The sequence below is a fragment of the Halichondria panicea genome, chromosome 8 (genome assembly GCF_963675165.1).
Source record: "Halichondria panicea chromosome 8, odHalPani1.1, whole genome shotgun sequence".
NCBI classification, from domain to species: domain Eukaryota; kingdom Metazoa; phylum Porifera; class Demospongiae; order Suberitida; family Halichondriidae; genus Halichondria; species Halichondria panicea.
The window spans coordinates 4873919-4890049 of NC_087384.1; the positions used below are offsets into that span (position 1 = coordinate 4873919).

Here is a 16131-nt window from a genome sequence, read left to right on the forward strand (position 1 = left end):
GTTATTATGTAAAGTGAATGACAAACAAGCAAGCTATTTTGATACTTTGCCTCATCTGCTAAGGCAATACAACGATGGCTGAAAGAGAACTCACCACTGAACGACGGTTTAACTTCCAAAGTGTAAAACTCTTCAAGACTGATATCCTTGGTACTGGCTCTTACGGAGCAGTGTGTAAAGCCAAGTGTGACCAACTACTCTGTGCTGCCAAGCTACTCTATCCGGTACTCTTCCAAATGGAAGCACATGCGAACAAAGAACACATGCAACCACATCTACGCTTCGAAACAGAATGTCGGTTCCTAAGCCTCATCAACCACCCCAACATCATTCAATACCTCGGTACCTATCGGGATCCCAAAACAAATGCACCAGTCCTTCTCATGGAGCTCATGGACGAGAGTATGACACACTTCCTGGAGTCAACACCTGGAGACATTCCCTACCACATTCAAGTAAACTTCTCCTATGACATAGCTCAAGCACTTGCTTTTCTCCACTCCAATGGGATCATCCATCGCGACCTCTCTAGCAACAATGTCCTATTAGCAGGCAATCAAGCTAAAGTCAGCGATTTCGGAATGTCAAGGTTCACAACCACACATATGACCAAGTGCCCAGGAACACCAGCCTACATGTCGCCTGAGGCCCTAAGCGAACCACCTCTCTACACGGAGAGGCTAGATAGCTTTTCTTTTGGCGTTTTGATCGTGCAAATTGCTACTAGGCTACCACCCAGCCCTACAAATCGATTTAAACTCATTGAACTGCCAAATTCACAAAAACTCTCGCAGAAAGTCATTGCTCAAGTTCCCATATCCGAAGTACAGCGGAGACATGACCACATTGACCTCATTGGCACTACCCACCCCCTGTTGCATATTGCTTTAGACTGTCTCCAAGATCATGAAACTGATAGGCCAACATCACAAGAGATGTGCCAAGCTTTGTCTGATATTAAACAATCAATTTCGTGTAAACAAATTTTGCAGACTAGTATTTCTCCAGTTGTTGACGACATAATTATTCAGTTACAGCAGAAAATTAAAGAAAAAGAAATGAAAATCAAAAAAAAAAGACAGGCTCTTGCAAACAAAGGATGATTTATTGAAAGTACTCAAAATGGAGATGCTCGCCTTAGCCAAAGAAATGCAAGAAGTTGATATTAAACTTAGGACAACTGAGGAAAAACTACAAGCTATAAGCAATCAACTTCAAGCTCAGGATGTTGAACTACAAGCTCGAAATGAGGAATTACAAGCCATGTATGTGAACCTACAAGCTACCAAAGTTGAATTACAAAACAAGGATGACCTTATTGCTGAAAAAGAAGCAGAAATTCTCGAACTCACAATAAGGCTAGGCGATCTTGAAGCAAAGTGTACTAATCAGGAAGCTCCTGGTCTTCCTATCAAGAAAAAGAATCGATCAATCATCACAGCTAAGTTAGAAACCAAAGTAGCGATTGCTAAAAAAATTCCAAGCGAAGAAACACCATCAGTTAAAACACAAACACATTCTGTAGCCACTGCCCAGCAATCCACTCATCACAAACAGATTCTCATACCACCAAAGCCCTATGCATCACGCACCCTCGCTGCCAAAAAGAAGCTGTCTTTAACCTGGAAACTTCTGCCTGATGCTTTATACAGTATTTCTGCTGGGTCATCTGCTGTCCTCGGCAACAGGGCTTATTTCATGTCTCGAAGTAGCAATGCTGTTTTCAAATTTGACTACAAGAGCAAGACATGGTCAGAAATGCCTCAAATTCCTGTCAGTGATGTCACAATTGTGAGCGTGGCTCGTTTTCTCACCTCTGTAGGGGGTTGGTGCTCAGACAGTGAGAGTAACAAACTGTACAGCTTCATAGATGGTAACTGGACCGAATATTTCCCACCAATGCCAACCAAACGTAGGCATCCTGCAGCCGTGTGCGCTAACACATTTTTGATAGTAGCTGGAGGCACTTTGGAAGCAACAGACCTCTTGACAGTCGAGGTTTTCAACACTCGTACACACCATTGGTCTGTTGTGTGTTCCCTCCCGTTTCCGATGGGTCAACCTTCATGTGTTGTGTTCAAGGACTGCGTGTATATAGCAGATGGCGATAGAGTCGCTAAAAAAGAACGGCAATCAATAATTTGTTCATCTATTTCTACACTCGCCTCTTCATTACCTTGCCATTTTGTTTGGGAAAGAATTCCCAAGCTTCCACTGTGTCAATCAACTTTAGCCACTCTTGATGGGCACCTATTTGCTTTTGGAGGTTGGAGCTCTGAAAATTCAGCCGCTAGTGAAGTGTACAGATTGAATAAAGCAATTAACTTGTGGGATTTTGTTGGACATATGTCGACTGGTCGGTGTAATTGCCTAACAGCTGTGATTCCTGGTGAGAGGGTGATGGTGGTGGGTTCGTGTGTGGGGAAAGAGTCGACTTTGGCCGAAATTGCTCATCTGTGACTTTGTTACGGTTTAATAATTATGATTGTGTGCTAATCTTTAATTTGATGTTCTGTATAACGAAACTATGATTATTGACGTATAGTATAGGCATTACTAGTACATATGTAGCTGATGCACTGTAGTTATTTCGTAATACTGTACGTGCATGATGTTGTATCATAATTATGTCTATAGCTACCGTATTAAAAAAACCTTTGCAAATGAGCCAAATCAGCACACTTTGCATGCATGTCATTACCAATACCAGTTTAAAATTTTGCGATTTTATTTCGTAAATTGATTAACACTCACAACGTTTGTATTATGTTTGATGCTCGCAAAACATTCTAGTTAATAAGGTACTATATATACTATAGTTTCTCCTAATTAACCTGGTTACAAATCGACAACAGGAACACAGTTCTAATCTCACATCAAGTGTTTCCCCTCCCCTACAGTGGTAAGGAGCATGCTTAAGCTGTTTTGACATCATCTTGGGGAAGAAACCCCTTGTTTAGAATCCAGACCCTCATAGGTAGGCAGTCCTAGGACTCAAATATACGGCAGATATATTAAATATACCCATGAATGGAGGAGGTGCTAATATAACTATTTTCTTTGCCTCTAATAAAATTATACCTTTTAAAGGTTATGGATTCAGTTTGTAAACCGATTGTGTGTATGGTCCTTCAAGAATGTGAAAGACTCTAAACCACCATTTACAATACTACATGAATAGCCATGCATCTACTGTAAGTCTGATTTAGTCATGTCCTACACCTTTCAAGCCTACTCAAAGGAATCAGGCCTATGAATATACGACTGATCCCAGGACCCCTCTCAGACGGTGACCCCCCAGCATGGCAGCAGTGCCTGCATGGGACCCCAGTGTGGCTAACACTCCAGTAAGGTGATAACTGTGTAAACACAGCTCTGCCTGTGCATGCGTGCACTTTCTGTGCTAATATACTCTATAATTCAATGAATTGTAGACACTTGGATCAAATCAATCCAGTGCTCTGTATATATGCATGGCATTTGCACTGTGTGTAAAATGCAGTAGCTTTTGGGACTTATGCCCCACCATCCCACCCAGTAACTCATTTGATCCGTTTATAGGATACTACCTAGTAGTGGGAAGAAAACCTAAGAATTTACTACGGAATTCTAATGAATTCACTAAAATTCACTCAAAACACATGTCTTTTAATAGTGAAAAACTTGACCAATCAGAAGAGTTTGATGTCATTTGGCAACAAGTTAGTATTTATTGCAGTTGCACTCGTGCTGGGCAATAACTAATACAAATTGTTCATTATAGGATTTTCAGAATCTTTGCAACATCAACAAAAAGCGTTAAAGGTTGAGCGTTCCTTATACGAAGACCATGCAGGTGCAAAGCGTTGGCATATAAGTTGCAAAGATTCTGCAAAACCCTGTATAATTATACTGAAAGTGTGTTTCTATCTCTCTACAGTGCATCCAGTCTAGAGAGTACCGTACAGCACGTTTTTCGAGGGCAGGCAGTTGACGCGAAAATTAAAACTGGGATAACTCCCACGCACCAGGTATTTTACATGCAAAGCTATTGGTGGTGTGGTTTCCTTGCATTGAAATGCAAATATTAGAACCTATGAACATTTCTGCTGGAGCCGAGGCTCTGGAGCAAAATAGCGAAAATAAATTCGCACCCGCAAAAATTTACCGCTATAATTTTATACCGTACCACAAATGTGTGAGTAGTTATACTTCGATGTATCTTAATTGGAAGAAATTGTGATACCATTGTGTAGGTGAATGAATAAGCTTTCAAAAATAACGGCACTAAACTATAGCACTGTGGAGGATGTGTAGATATATGTAAGCAATATCGAACCTTTCATAAGATAGCCAAACTTAGTCTCATGAATCAGCTGGACCTGAATGGTGGGCTGATTCATGAGACTAAGCCAAACTATGTATTATAGTTATAGCCCACTTGACACGAGTGTTTCACGAGGGCGCCTGCAATAACTAACTTGTTGCCCAATGATGTCTGATTGGTCAAGTTTTTCTCATGTGTTTTGAGTGAATTTCATTTAGTTTTACATTCCACAGCTAGTCTAAAGGCACCATTTGAGTTATTGGGTGGGATGATAGGGTATAAGTCAAAAAGCAGTGTTCATCCAATGCTTTACACACATGCAGTGCAACATGCCCTATATGTTCTGGTATATTGCAGTGCAATCTATGGTAGTGATGCAACATGCCATAATTATACAGATCGAGGACTGGATTGCTTTGATCTGCCCACTCACTGGGCAACAACTATAATTACATTGTAACAGCTTAGCCGGAAACCGTTGGTCTTTTCTCGAGATCTCTAACCGATTACCCACTATAACAATTGTTAAACATATAGCTGCATTCCCATGCACACACCTTGGGTATATACGGAAAGAAGAGTACCAAGAACATTGGAAAGGGTAACTAAACTAAACTACACTGTAGAAAGCTGTATAACTAAGCAGACATAATTATCATTATTTTGATTATCATGTACACACTCATATATTAATATAATTGCACACAACAGTTAACAAAAAAATAAAAAAAGTATCCATGGTTCTAAGAGTTGGTAGTGCATGGTGATCTTTGTCTTGACTGATCCATGACATCTGTATGAAGAACGAGGGAGTGTATGAAAAGTAGTGCTGTAACAGCTAGTTAATATTTTCAATAGTTGAAAACACTGGCATGGAAACGCTATACAGTAGACTCTTGCTATATTCCGGCTCTCTGTAGTACGGCCATGCACCTCGGTATACCGGCCATTTGGTTTGGCATGGATTGCTAGCTAGATGTTTACTGCATAAAACTCACCCTGAAATGCGGCCACTCACTATTCCGTATACAAACAAACAAGATTTTCCGATGTAATTCTATATGTTTATTACGGCCGGATATGACGTTTTGGGTGTTTTTGGACGTTTTTGGTGAAACAAATAAAATTGGATTACACTTAAATAAAGAGCAGAATGATTCATTAATCCTTCATTCCTCGAGACAGAACCGCAAAATTAGTCATTAGATTCGAGGTAAAGTCATTTTTAGCCGGGGCTATTTTCTGAAATATAGCTACACGGCCAAGCTCAATTAAGGTGACCGGATTAACAAGAGTCTGCTATAGTAACTTAGTACACATATACTTCTGCATTGCATTACACCAATGACTAGGAATCGAACAAAGCTATTGATCAATAATGAACTATTTATATCATAAACTATAGCGAGAGTATAATAATTATACTGTTATAATAGCTGGTAATTTCCGGGGGGCAATTGGTTTTCATGGTTGAAGCTCTGACCATGAATATACGAATGAAGCGACCTTGCCTACCTTTGCCTGCAATGCAAGCAGCAACCACGAAAACACTATCACGAAGTGACTAAATATTTCAAGCCATGAATGCAAAAATTACCAGCTATATACGGTAATAGAGAGAGAGTATCGTACTGTACATCAGATGTATGCAGAAAGTAACGTGACTTCCTGTATCTCTCATGGGCTTGGAATTTGTAGATTGTATTGTAAATGTTGTAGAGTAGATTACATCACGCTGCCCATGACAGATACAGGAAGTCACGTTACTCTCTGCATACATCAGTATGCCTACGTTCGATACTCTCTCTATATATTCTTGACTATATAAAGGTATCTCACTTGCATGCTTGACAGAAGCCTTGTGAATGCCACGAATTGCCTCTCCGTCCTTAAATGTTGCAGCAATTTCCACTAATCGACCGTAAGTAGCGGTTGAATTTGATGGATTGTCGAAATCAATACTTATACTCTTCCATTTCAGTAGAGCAGTGTAAAATTTGCCTTGGACACTGTAGAAGTTTCTTGGATCGTTATCAATTTCATCTATGTCAGCAGAACTCAGGCCTAGCCTGTGCTTGTATTTATGGTATCCAGCAATCTCAGTAGACAACTGAAGAAGAGCTTCATTTGAGCACTCTTGACTCAACTGAACTGCAGTTGCAGTTGTGGGCAACTCATGTTGTTGAACTGTACAGATAAAACGTAACTTGTTAATTTTTGTGACATCATTTCCTATACTGTGAAATTAAAAGTACACAAACTGAGCACACTATCAGATACCTGACCCAGTGGTTGTGTGTGGAACTCCATCATTAGCTTGTTGAGTCGCTGCATCACCTGTGACGATGACAGTTACATGAGATCCACTTACACAATGCAACGGTCAAGGTTACTCAAACCTCATTTAGACCAACGACTGAAGCTGGCTTCAATCTAGATTGACCACTTGTACATGTAGTGCTAAAATTCCCAAGTGGCTCCCTAAATAAGCTTACGTAGCTGTAATTGGGTTTGCAGGGTCTAGAATTTGCACAGGCTATATATATGGAGTTCTATTGTCATTGATGAAGCTTAGTACAATTATGTAAGGTGGAAGCTTTCAAAATAAACGCAGAGCTTATAGCTAGAAAAAGTATAAGCAGACAATAATCACGTGCGTATTGAGCCCTTTTTAAGATAAGAAATAATTATATGATAAGTATACACAGGTACAAGAGGCCACACACAATATCTGCTCTGTGCTCTAAAACTTCTCTTACCAACACTTTCTTTCAGACAGTGGTACACGGTAAAGAAAGGCTTCTGGTTCATGAAGATCTCGCAACTGATAAATCCCTTGAAGTGACCCGTTAACAAGGACTTGAATTCCAATTCATTTTCACTCCCACTAATTTTTGGTCTTCTTTTGCTCCATCTGAAGGAGAGGTTCTTGTCTGTCAAGTCTCGGTCAGAGGCAAAGGGCAGGGCAAGGAGGAACATATCACCTCCCATGCTGACTTCCTGTACACAATAGGTCAATTTACAAAGAATTCTTCTGTAAATGCTGGCACACACACATGCAGATATTGTATAGTTTGTGTACTAACTTTTGCAAACCAGCATTCTTGGTGAGGGCTCAGACAGATTTTACGGGTGCATTTAAAGCAGGGATCTGCTCCTGATGTGAGGAGGCAGAGTTTGGAACCATCTTCGTGTTCACCGCAGTAGCAATCGAAAGCGATGATTGGAAAGAGAAGAGGACTGATTTCCTTCAAAACAGAGAGAACAGTTGAGAGGACATAGGAACAGAGCTCGTGCATCGTATGATCCCTGTCTTGTCGAATAATCCGTATTTCATAGCAATCGACATGAGCAATCAGGGTAACGAAATGCTTGGCAGATTCATCAATTTGAAAGGAGACAAAGTTTCTTTTTACTGAAGAATCAGCAGCAAGTTTCCACGTCATGCCCAGAATGTCTTTTTTTCCCCTTGAGACCAATTCACAGATCATGGCACAGAATATTCCAATGGGAACGTATTGGGGGTCGAAGGTGATCTTGATTGGATAGGGTGTGTCAATTCCTGTGGGGGGAGATGGCTTCATTACTTCCTTGCGAGATTCACACTTGAGAATAGCCGGGATGAAATACATTGTTCCGACCTTTTCTGTGGTATAGATTATTTTCTCCACTGTTGTGATTGTAGCCAAAAGGTGGGAATGCTCAAGTAGTATGAGTAGCTTCTCAACAGGAATCAACTGGCCTTTCTTCACATCCTTGTTGGCCTCCGAATGGCATCGAGTGATTGTTTCCAGAGAGAATTGTCCCTTGAGTGTCCAATTTCTTTTCTCAGTTTCCTTAAACTGAATATTGCCCTCACCAGAATGGAGCTCTAGCAGCGGCTTGACAACGAGATCACTGAGGCTGTTGAATACCACCTGGGGGTTACAAATGATAAACTTCCCAAACCAACCATCTTTATCCTTAATTTCTGGATGATAGATCAAAGCTCCAACGTACCGATCCAGGTACCAAACGGTGAATCGAACTTCCTCCTCGCTCATCTTTAACCCCTCTGTACCGATACAAATGCAGTCTTCCATAGAGACAATGTCATACTCTTTTCTTAGCACAACTCCAAACAAAAGCTGTTGTGGGCGAATTCGAAGCTTGGCATCTTTGAAATAGCTACTGATTATGCCATGAAGATGTTCACGAAGAGGGTTCATATCAGAATTAGTGCCTTCATAGTTGTCTACTGCTATAAATTTCTTGTCTTTTGGATTAGAAAGTAAATCCTCGAACTTGCTGGCAATCATGCTCACGGCTTCGTTTTTCTTTTCCAACTTTTTCGTCAAACGGTCTTCGACGTCTTTCTTGAAAGCATCTGAGGTGATGTATTGGCTGACTGTTTGCTGAATAGCATTTATGTCTTCTGCACTGACTTCAGCCTGTTCATTAGTCTTCTTTTGAGTCAAAATGTTCTGTAAAGCTTTCTTTTGTTCATTCTCTTTGTGGCTATTTATAGCACAATCACCCTTGTAAACAGCTTTTCCCGAGGTACAAAATTTATCGTATAGACAATCAACCTTGATTTGCATTGTCAGTTCATCCTTGAAGGTGCCTATGAGGGTGGCAATAGGTTTAGCGGAGCCTAGTTTTCCCAGCTTACTGCACAGCTCTCTGTCAATATCCGAGTCAATCTTGGTATAGTGGCTGATCATGATAGCGGAGAGGATTTGAGAGAGCATTTCTCCGCTTGTGTACGTTGAATCGTATGGTGTGATTTTGTCCTTTCCTCGTTCATAGGACACTTGACATATGTCATCGAGGTCTTTGTCTAGTCGAAAGAATGTCAAGAAAATCCCTGCACCTTTGCTTAGGAATGGAAACATCTCCACAAATCCAGGCTGCCCTCCAATGTCAATCAGATTGAGTAGGACCTTGTTTTGCAACTCCTTGCTGTACTCTCCAGAACCCACAATACTACGGAGTCTTGTGACAACCGTTCGAACGTCGACAGTAGTCACAGACACATTCGTAACTTTTTTTCTTTCCAGCCCAGTTTTTGGTGAGACGGTCTGAAGAGGTTGTTGCTTAGTTTTCTTTGAAGCTTGTGGTTCGTTGTCGTCAATTGGTTCACAAGACATCAAGTATGAGAAGATAAATTGTGTTTCTTCCTCCAGATTTGCAGACGCTTTGAATTCAAGCTTTTTTCCAGATTTGTCCACGAAGGCCAACACTTGTTCACACTCGGCAAGAAATGTACTGCAACGTTTTCTTTGGTCTTCGGGCAGACAAGATAGGTTTGTAATCGATCCAACAAGCCGCTGTCGAGTGGTCGTTTTGCCAAGACCCGAGGGACCGATGAAGTGCATCTTGAGGTACTGAAGCTCAATTGTGTGCGTTTTGTCTGCCATCAGCTCATCCAGTTTTTGCAAGTAGTTTTGGCTTTGAATTTTGCCTGTAAAAGGAAAAGAATTGTGTCATAAATTACACAAAAGTATGCGTGGCAGAAAATTTGTGGCACTTTTGTAAGATGAATTACTTTCCAGGAAAGATCTACATGTAGTATAGTTTTGATTTCCTACCAGTTATTTCAGGTTGTTCTTGGCCGGCACTGGGTCTCTGTTGACCGGAGAGAGGGACAGAGATCACTGGAGAGGAATGAGATAGTTATCTGACAGTCATAAAATTATATTATAATTATTTACTGAGATTCATTAATCAGACACAGGCACGACTAAAGACCTGATCATCCTGACTTTGTAGTTTGGCTGAAACTGATCGTTACACTGAGCTAATGAACTACAATGTCTACTAGCAGTATGGGACTTCTTCCATCTCAACTATGTGGGTCAAGACTGCCACAAAATCATGTGACTGTGCTGTCCCTGAGGTATTATTGGAAATGGATTGTGCTTGATACACCCACCACTGATTAGTATGAGATTTCTATTGGCCCCATCTCAGGCTGCGTCAGTGATTATACATTAGTGAGTGTCTACATAATTATACATGAATGCATATAATTATACTATCTTGATTAATGACACACATGCATGCAAGTGTTATACCTGGTTTAGGAGTGGAGGGTTTTTGTACAGACTTGAGATAGTCAACAACTTCAGTGAAACCTCTCTGTATTGCCATGTCAAGAGCAGTCTCGCCACTACTCTGAGTCAAATCTGCATATAGACAGGCAGAGTTATAGTAGTAGTATACTGCATGACAGCATTGACGCTGCATGGTATACGTGCATTTCCCATGCATGCACAAATGAGCCATATTAAGCTGGACGCCCATTTATTATTAGAGGTATATACAGTTGCCATACTGCACTACAGTACTAAGGTATTTATTACAAGCACATGCCACATTAAGGGCTGTCTACCATTACATCTGAGGATCCAGTGAAACAGATACCAATGCACTTCATGCAGAAATGACTCACCAATATCAAACTTGCACTCTTCCACCAGCCACTGCATAATTTCTTTGTGTGCATACGCACACGCCCAGTGCAGTGGTGTCCAGTTGGCATTATCCCTTACATCTGTGTGGTATGTGCTATTTACACTATACGCGAATTGTACAACACACACTTACCAATACGACATTTAATATCTTGTGACAAGTACAACACAATGTCTTTGTTTCCTCCCTCACACGCACAGTGAAATGGCTTCATGCCATAATCTCCTCCAGCTCTCTCAACATCAGCTCCACCGCTAACGAGTGCTCTAGTGATCTCCAGGTTGCCCTTCATGCACGCTGTATGTACTGGAGGGCGTTTATGAATAATCCACTCCTCACTCCAATACAGCTGGTGATTGGGGTTGGCCCCTTGTCCCAACAGGGACCTCACTTCGCCAAAATCATCATCTTTAACAGCCTTCCACAGATTCACGGCCAACTGCTCTTGAGCACTGCATGACAATAGTTGTACGAGCATACAAGTGTACCAGCATTAAGTAACTTAGTGCTGATCACATGCATGATCTCCAGCCAATCAGCTTATCTAAAAGTAGTTACCGACATGCTTTACAAAATGCTTTATAACATGCTTTATAACTTAATCCCAGAAGAGGAATACCAGGGTCAAAAGGTAATTAATTGAAATACCACGTGGCCCTATGTTTACATGTAAAATAGAGTTTACCCTCTTGTTATACACCACCACTAGCCAGTGGAGTAGGAACAGTTAAAAGGTTGAGGGGGCCACTTGGGTGGTGCAAAGCACCACTGAAATAGGACTGCCCCCTTTTGAAATTTGAAACAGGAAGCCACACCTCCTAATTATGACATCATAATTACTAACTTATCAGCTCTGAACTAGCCTCCTTCACAAGGCCTCAAAAGGAGGAAGAGCGGCCTGGGATCGAGGCTAGCTCTGAACAAGCATATACGTTCAAAATAAAACATGTAGCTACAAGAGTATTATCATTATAATTTATTCAGAAACGTCCCAAAAAAGCAATCCTTCTTTCATTTAGCCTCGATTCCAGTTGGTTTGATCAATTGTTCATACCATTCTATAAAATATAGCGCCACAGCAGTTATAGCGTAACATCCATTAACGGTTTGCTCTCTTAAAGGTAATTTAGTACTGAGTCTAGCTGAAGTTTCAGTGACAGCATGCATCGCATATCTTATGCTGACTACTATTCTGTTTCTTTTTCAGTGCACATGCACACTTTTCACTGCTTGAGAGTTTCTGACTTTGTGCATTAAACATAGCCCTCTCGTAAATAACATAATAATTGGTCCTCTTGACAAACAAAATGTCCATCGAACTTAATTTAATACTGTTTACTCACTCTAACAAAACTTTCATTAACTGCACATGTCATTCTTCAGCAGTAATATAAAATTAGCAGCCTGCGCTGCATGCAAATTACCTAGCCTATAAGTAATTGACATGCCATTATAAGTCTTTAATAGGCATTTCTTACTGCATGCATGGTCCAGTGAGTTATAGAATTCAAAGTGGAAGTTTTACAGCAAAACATCTGAAATGATGTTCTAAGAGAATTAAAGGGTTTATCATCACTACCACTTCAATACTATCATATGATAAACTCACCTTGACTCTTTACCAGTGGTCATAATTATTGCAGATTTGCTTTTCAGCTCATGCAGTTTAGTGGGTCTATATACCGCATCTATATAGTGGGTAATTTTCGGGGGACAAATATTCGCGGTTCATGCAGCAATACAAGACATTTCGTGGAGCTTGCATGCAGGTAAAGGTAGGCAAGGTCGCTTCATTCGAGGGGAAAATATTCGTGGTCAAACCTCAACCACGAGCCCCCCCCACGAAAATTGTAGTACACACAAGTTGAACTTGAAGCGAAAGTACACTATTTCAGGTTGTTTCCCACTTCCTCAAGATTGTGGTATCTTCTGCTAACCACAGTTGTAAACAGTATAAGATCATTAAGCACTAGGCCTTGCCCAATTATGCTCAAAATGTTGCCTATTAATTAGTCTAGTCTCCAAGTCTCATGCATTCGGTACCAGGAGTACTAGTGTACACTCCTGATATATTGTACCTATTAGTCTTTAATTCTTACCCATTAGTCTTTAATTATTACCCATTAGTCTCAATAAAAATCATCAACAAGAATAATACTGCAACAACATCACAGCCGCTTCTACATAATCTTCTATTGGTGAAAGAAATCTTACTAACTGATCTAGTAGCACTACTATAGCACCTTCAAATTCCGTACGTATTATTATATCAATCTCAGAGCATGTAAATACAAAAATGTCTGGGGAGAGCCCACAGAGCCTATTGTGTGGTCCCACTGTGTACACTGTAGCTAAGTGGTTGACTTATGTTTTCTCTAATAAGGTTTGCATTTTAAATGAAGTGAATGTGGTCTGTCTAGTCATCAAGACTGTGGAATGTGGGGGATGAGTGGTGGTAATGGGCTTAAACCAATTTCCTTGAATCACATTTACTGAACATGTTAAGTATAAACATGTTTACTAGTGATACTCATTTGAAAGCTCTCAATGAGATGAATCTAATAATACCCATATCATCACACCCTCACACAACACACACCCGCCCACACACAGGCACTGGGGGTACTACTGTTCAAGCTGTGCTTCATGGATACTCCATTTGGTGACAACCCTCTAGCCATAGTCAGTGCTCAGTACAGCATTCCTGAAGACTCTCCCTACACACAAGACCTGCACAACTTGAGAGGTACATGTACACACACACACACACACACACACACACACACACACACACACTCACCAGCCTTAAGTCGTAAGTGTATTGCTCTAATGGTACGTGTATTCTCCCCCTCTTTGTAGCGTATCTGTTGACCTCTGACCCTGAGCTGCGTCCCAGTATCTGGAAAGTGTGTGAGGTGGTGTCCAGGATCACAGGAACCACCAACCATGTCTTTGTGAGTACCTTAGTGGTGGGTACACCAACAGTGGCTGTATTATAGAGGGTGGCCTGCTTACATTGGTGACCTTGAGTGTTTAAATTTTATTTCACCATATATAATTATACATGTCCACACAGCGTTCCCCTGGTCCACCCAATCCCCTCCCTTCTCCGAAAAAAACTCGTCCTGTTGTTAAGAAACCAACAAACCAATCTAAACCCTCCGTGACTATCACCCCCATCAACGCTACGAGGGCTATTGCCACAGCAGTTACCACGACAACCATTTCATCTCGAGATCGACCTCGCGGAAGAGGTAACTGGTCTAAGTCGCCACAACCACAACGAGTATCGAACCTGAAGCCGTCCAATCAGAATGCAGGATTCTATAAGAGCGTAGACAGTGGACTGGATGCTTTTGGTCATTTCACTCCACAAAGAATAGGATCAGAGACCAACCTGACCACAGTGATGAGTGGGTGTTGGGTGTGTGTGTGTGTGGGTGGGTGTGTGTGTTGTGTGTGTGTAGTGTGTGTGTAGTGTTTTCCTTAATAGACTTTCTACTAGCTGCCATATTACTAGAATGTCAGTTTGCGAGCATCAAGCATTTGCGAATCTTGCGAGGGTTGATCAACTTGCAACAAATAAATCCAATTATTACTAGTAAATACACACAATCCTTTCCAGAACGCAATAGTTAGATGCAAAAGGTCAAATTTGCTGTTCATTTGCAAAGGTTTTTCACCAGTAAAATAATACTCTAGTAATACGGTAATTGCCTTACGTACAGAATGTTTATTATGGTGACCCCTAGGCTGAGCAGAGGATGACTCTGGGTCCCTTATTAAACCTGGCTGTATGGTACACACCTACTCCATTTTTCGTTTGCGGTTCATTTCGCAGTTCAACTGCCCTTCTGCAGTTTATGGAGCTTAATTTGTGTCAAAATTCTAAGAGCAGTTTATTCAATTCCAAGCCCATGTTCCAATTCAAATTCCAATATTAAATGTCAACAATCCAATGCAAATTCCAAAGGCACATACACACTGTAAAAAATGATTGAAAAAAAGTGCGGTGGACACACTAAAACCGTCGCATATAGCACGCTTTTTTGAAAAAGTGTGCTATATGCGACGGTTTTAGTGTGCTCACCGCACTTTTTTTTTTACAGTGCACACATACCACACACACAGTAAAAACATTACAATTCCAAGTCAGTGTTCCAATTAAAATTCCAATATATTTAATGTATTTTTCGTAAACAATTTCCAAAATGTAATAGTATTCATTGGACACACACATACCACATGCACACAGTAAAACATTATTGGGTAATATCCGTAACATAGTCCAACACTTCTTGGAAGACATCTACAGCATGAACACTGGAATGGAGAGTTCTTTGTAGAGGATAGAGTGCTGAAAGATCTTGAAATTGTTCTTCTGACAGTGGAGAATGAGTATATAGGTGGTACTTCAACATGTTCATTTTCTTAAACTTCTGGCACAGGCTCTTCCCAATCAATCCCATAACAAGGGTATAGTCCTATATACATGTAGATAAAAAGAATACATTGTTTAAGCTATTAAGGTACACTGTATATTATTATAGCACTTACATCAGTAATTGTGTCCAGTAACTGTGTACACATCCTTGCATCCATAGCTGTAGTGGAGTTTGGTTTCGCTCTGAACTTAAACAGTGATTTGCCCACGCATCAAGAAATATATCTATTTGATAATTAATGTAGGGCAAATATACGAAGTGCAGGCGAAAAAGATGTAAGGTGTCTATATCGGATTCAACTGGCCTGTTTGTTCCATGTGATAAAAAAGATGATAAAATATTCCTGTGCAGCCGATGAAAAGATCTCTCCAAAACCTTTCCACCCTTGATTATGTACACTAGCACCGACAATCGCACTCCCTCTCCTAAGAGGATGAGATAGCATAAAACGAGCAATTCCAGTATTCTCTCCTCCCATGTCCATTCTCACTCTGGATGGAAGACCATACCGGGAGACGGCATGCAACAAATCATCATGTTGCGGTCGTATAATTATGTAATTACAGCTTTGAAATAATTATTGGAATATGATTTGGAACACTCACTTGGAATAGAAAATACTGCTTTTTAATTTTGACACAAATTAAGCTCCATAGCAGTTTACTTTGCAGTTCACTTTGCAGTTCGCTTTTGCAGTTCATTTTTGCAATTCGCTTGTGCAGTTTGCTTTTGCAGTTCTCTTCTGCAGTTCAACTATACTTCTGCAGTTTACTTTTGCAATTCGCTTGTGCAGTTCGCTTTTGCAGTTGACTTTTGCAGTTGCTCAATCACAATAATCACGTGACATCACATGACTTGTGCTTTCAAATTCAATAGGCTAATATTTGTGCCTATTAGGCTGGCATAATGCTCAATGCTCCACTG

General features: G+C 40.6%; 3 protein-coding genes and 1 long non-coding RNA gene across 5 annotated transcripts; 2 read left to right on the forward strand and 2 right to left on the reverse strand.

Annotated features, from left to right (window-relative positions):
* Positions 1–19: 19 nt before the first annotated feature.
* On the forward strand, positions 20–1108 carry LOC135340269 (probable serine/threonine-protein kinase kinX). Its single transcript, XM_064536590.1, has one exon. The coding sequence runs from the start codon at positions 75–77 to the stop codon at positions 1101–1103; it is 1029 nt and encodes a 342-aa protein (XP_064392660.1). The 5' UTR covers positions 20–74; the 3' UTR covers positions 1104–1108.
* On the forward strand, positions 1108–2460 carry LOC135340268 (kelch domain-containing protein 8B-like). The gene has a single exon (XM_064536589.1). The coding sequence runs from the start codon at positions 1123–1125 to the stop codon at positions 2458–2460; it is 1338 nt and encodes a 445-aa protein (XP_064392659.1). The 5' UTR covers positions 1108–1122.
* A 2489-nt stretch (positions 2461–4949) lies between these two features.
* Positions 4950–12509, reverse strand: LOC135340270 (uncharacterized). 2 transcript variants are annotated; one of them, XM_064536591.1, is made up of 10 exons: positions 12372–12509; positions 10895–11214; positions 10740–10841; positions 10363–10473; positions 9877–9942; positions 7393–9749; positions 7066–7306; positions 6587–6643; positions 6146–6493; positions 4950–5099 (listed from the first exon to the last, which is right to left on the reverse strand). In XM_064536591.1, the coding sequence occupies exons 1-10, from the start codon at positions 12392–12394 to the stop codon at positions 5050–5052; spliced, it is 3675 nt and encodes a 1224-aa protein (XP_064392661.1). In that variant the 5' UTR covers positions 12395–12509; the 3' UTR covers positions 4950–5049. The 2 variants fall into 2 exon arrangements, with proteins under 2 accessions (XP_064392661.1, XP_064392662.1); XM_064536592.1 differs by lacking the exon at positions 4950–5099 and having other exon boundaries at positions 6340–6512.
* A 2357-nt stretch (positions 12510–14866) lies between these two features.
* Positions 14867–16024, reverse strand: LOC135340304 (uncharacterized). Its single transcript, XR_010396295.1, has 3 exons — positions 15813–16024; positions 15320–15698; positions 14867–15246 (listed from the first exon to the last, which is right to left on the reverse strand). It is a non-coding gene; the product is annotated as an uncharacterized LOC135340304 (long non-coding RNA).
* Between the last annotated feature and the right edge of the window lie 107 nt (positions 16025–16131).

Bases quoted from the DNA above. Each gene is read 5' to 3' on its own strand.
- LOC135340269 (XM_064536590.1), top strand. From the start codon at position 75: ATGGCTGAAAGAGAACTCACCACTGAACGACGGTTTAACTTCCAAAGT.
- LOC135340268 (XM_064536589.1), top strand. From the start codon at position 1,123: ATGGAGATGCTCGCCTTAGCCAAAGAAATGCAAGAAGTTGATATTAAA.
- LOC135340270 (XM_064536591.1), bottom strand. From the start codon at position 12,394: ATGACCACTGGTAAAGAGTCAAG. The intron at 10,842-10,894 runs GTAAGTGTGTGT...CATACCACACAG, and splicing joins AGATATTAAATGTCGTATTG to ATGTAAGGGATAATGCCAAC. The intron at 9,943-10,362 runs GTATAACACTTG...ATTCCTCTCCAG, and splicing joins ACCCTCCACTCCTAAACCAG to TGATCTCTGTCCCTCTCTCC.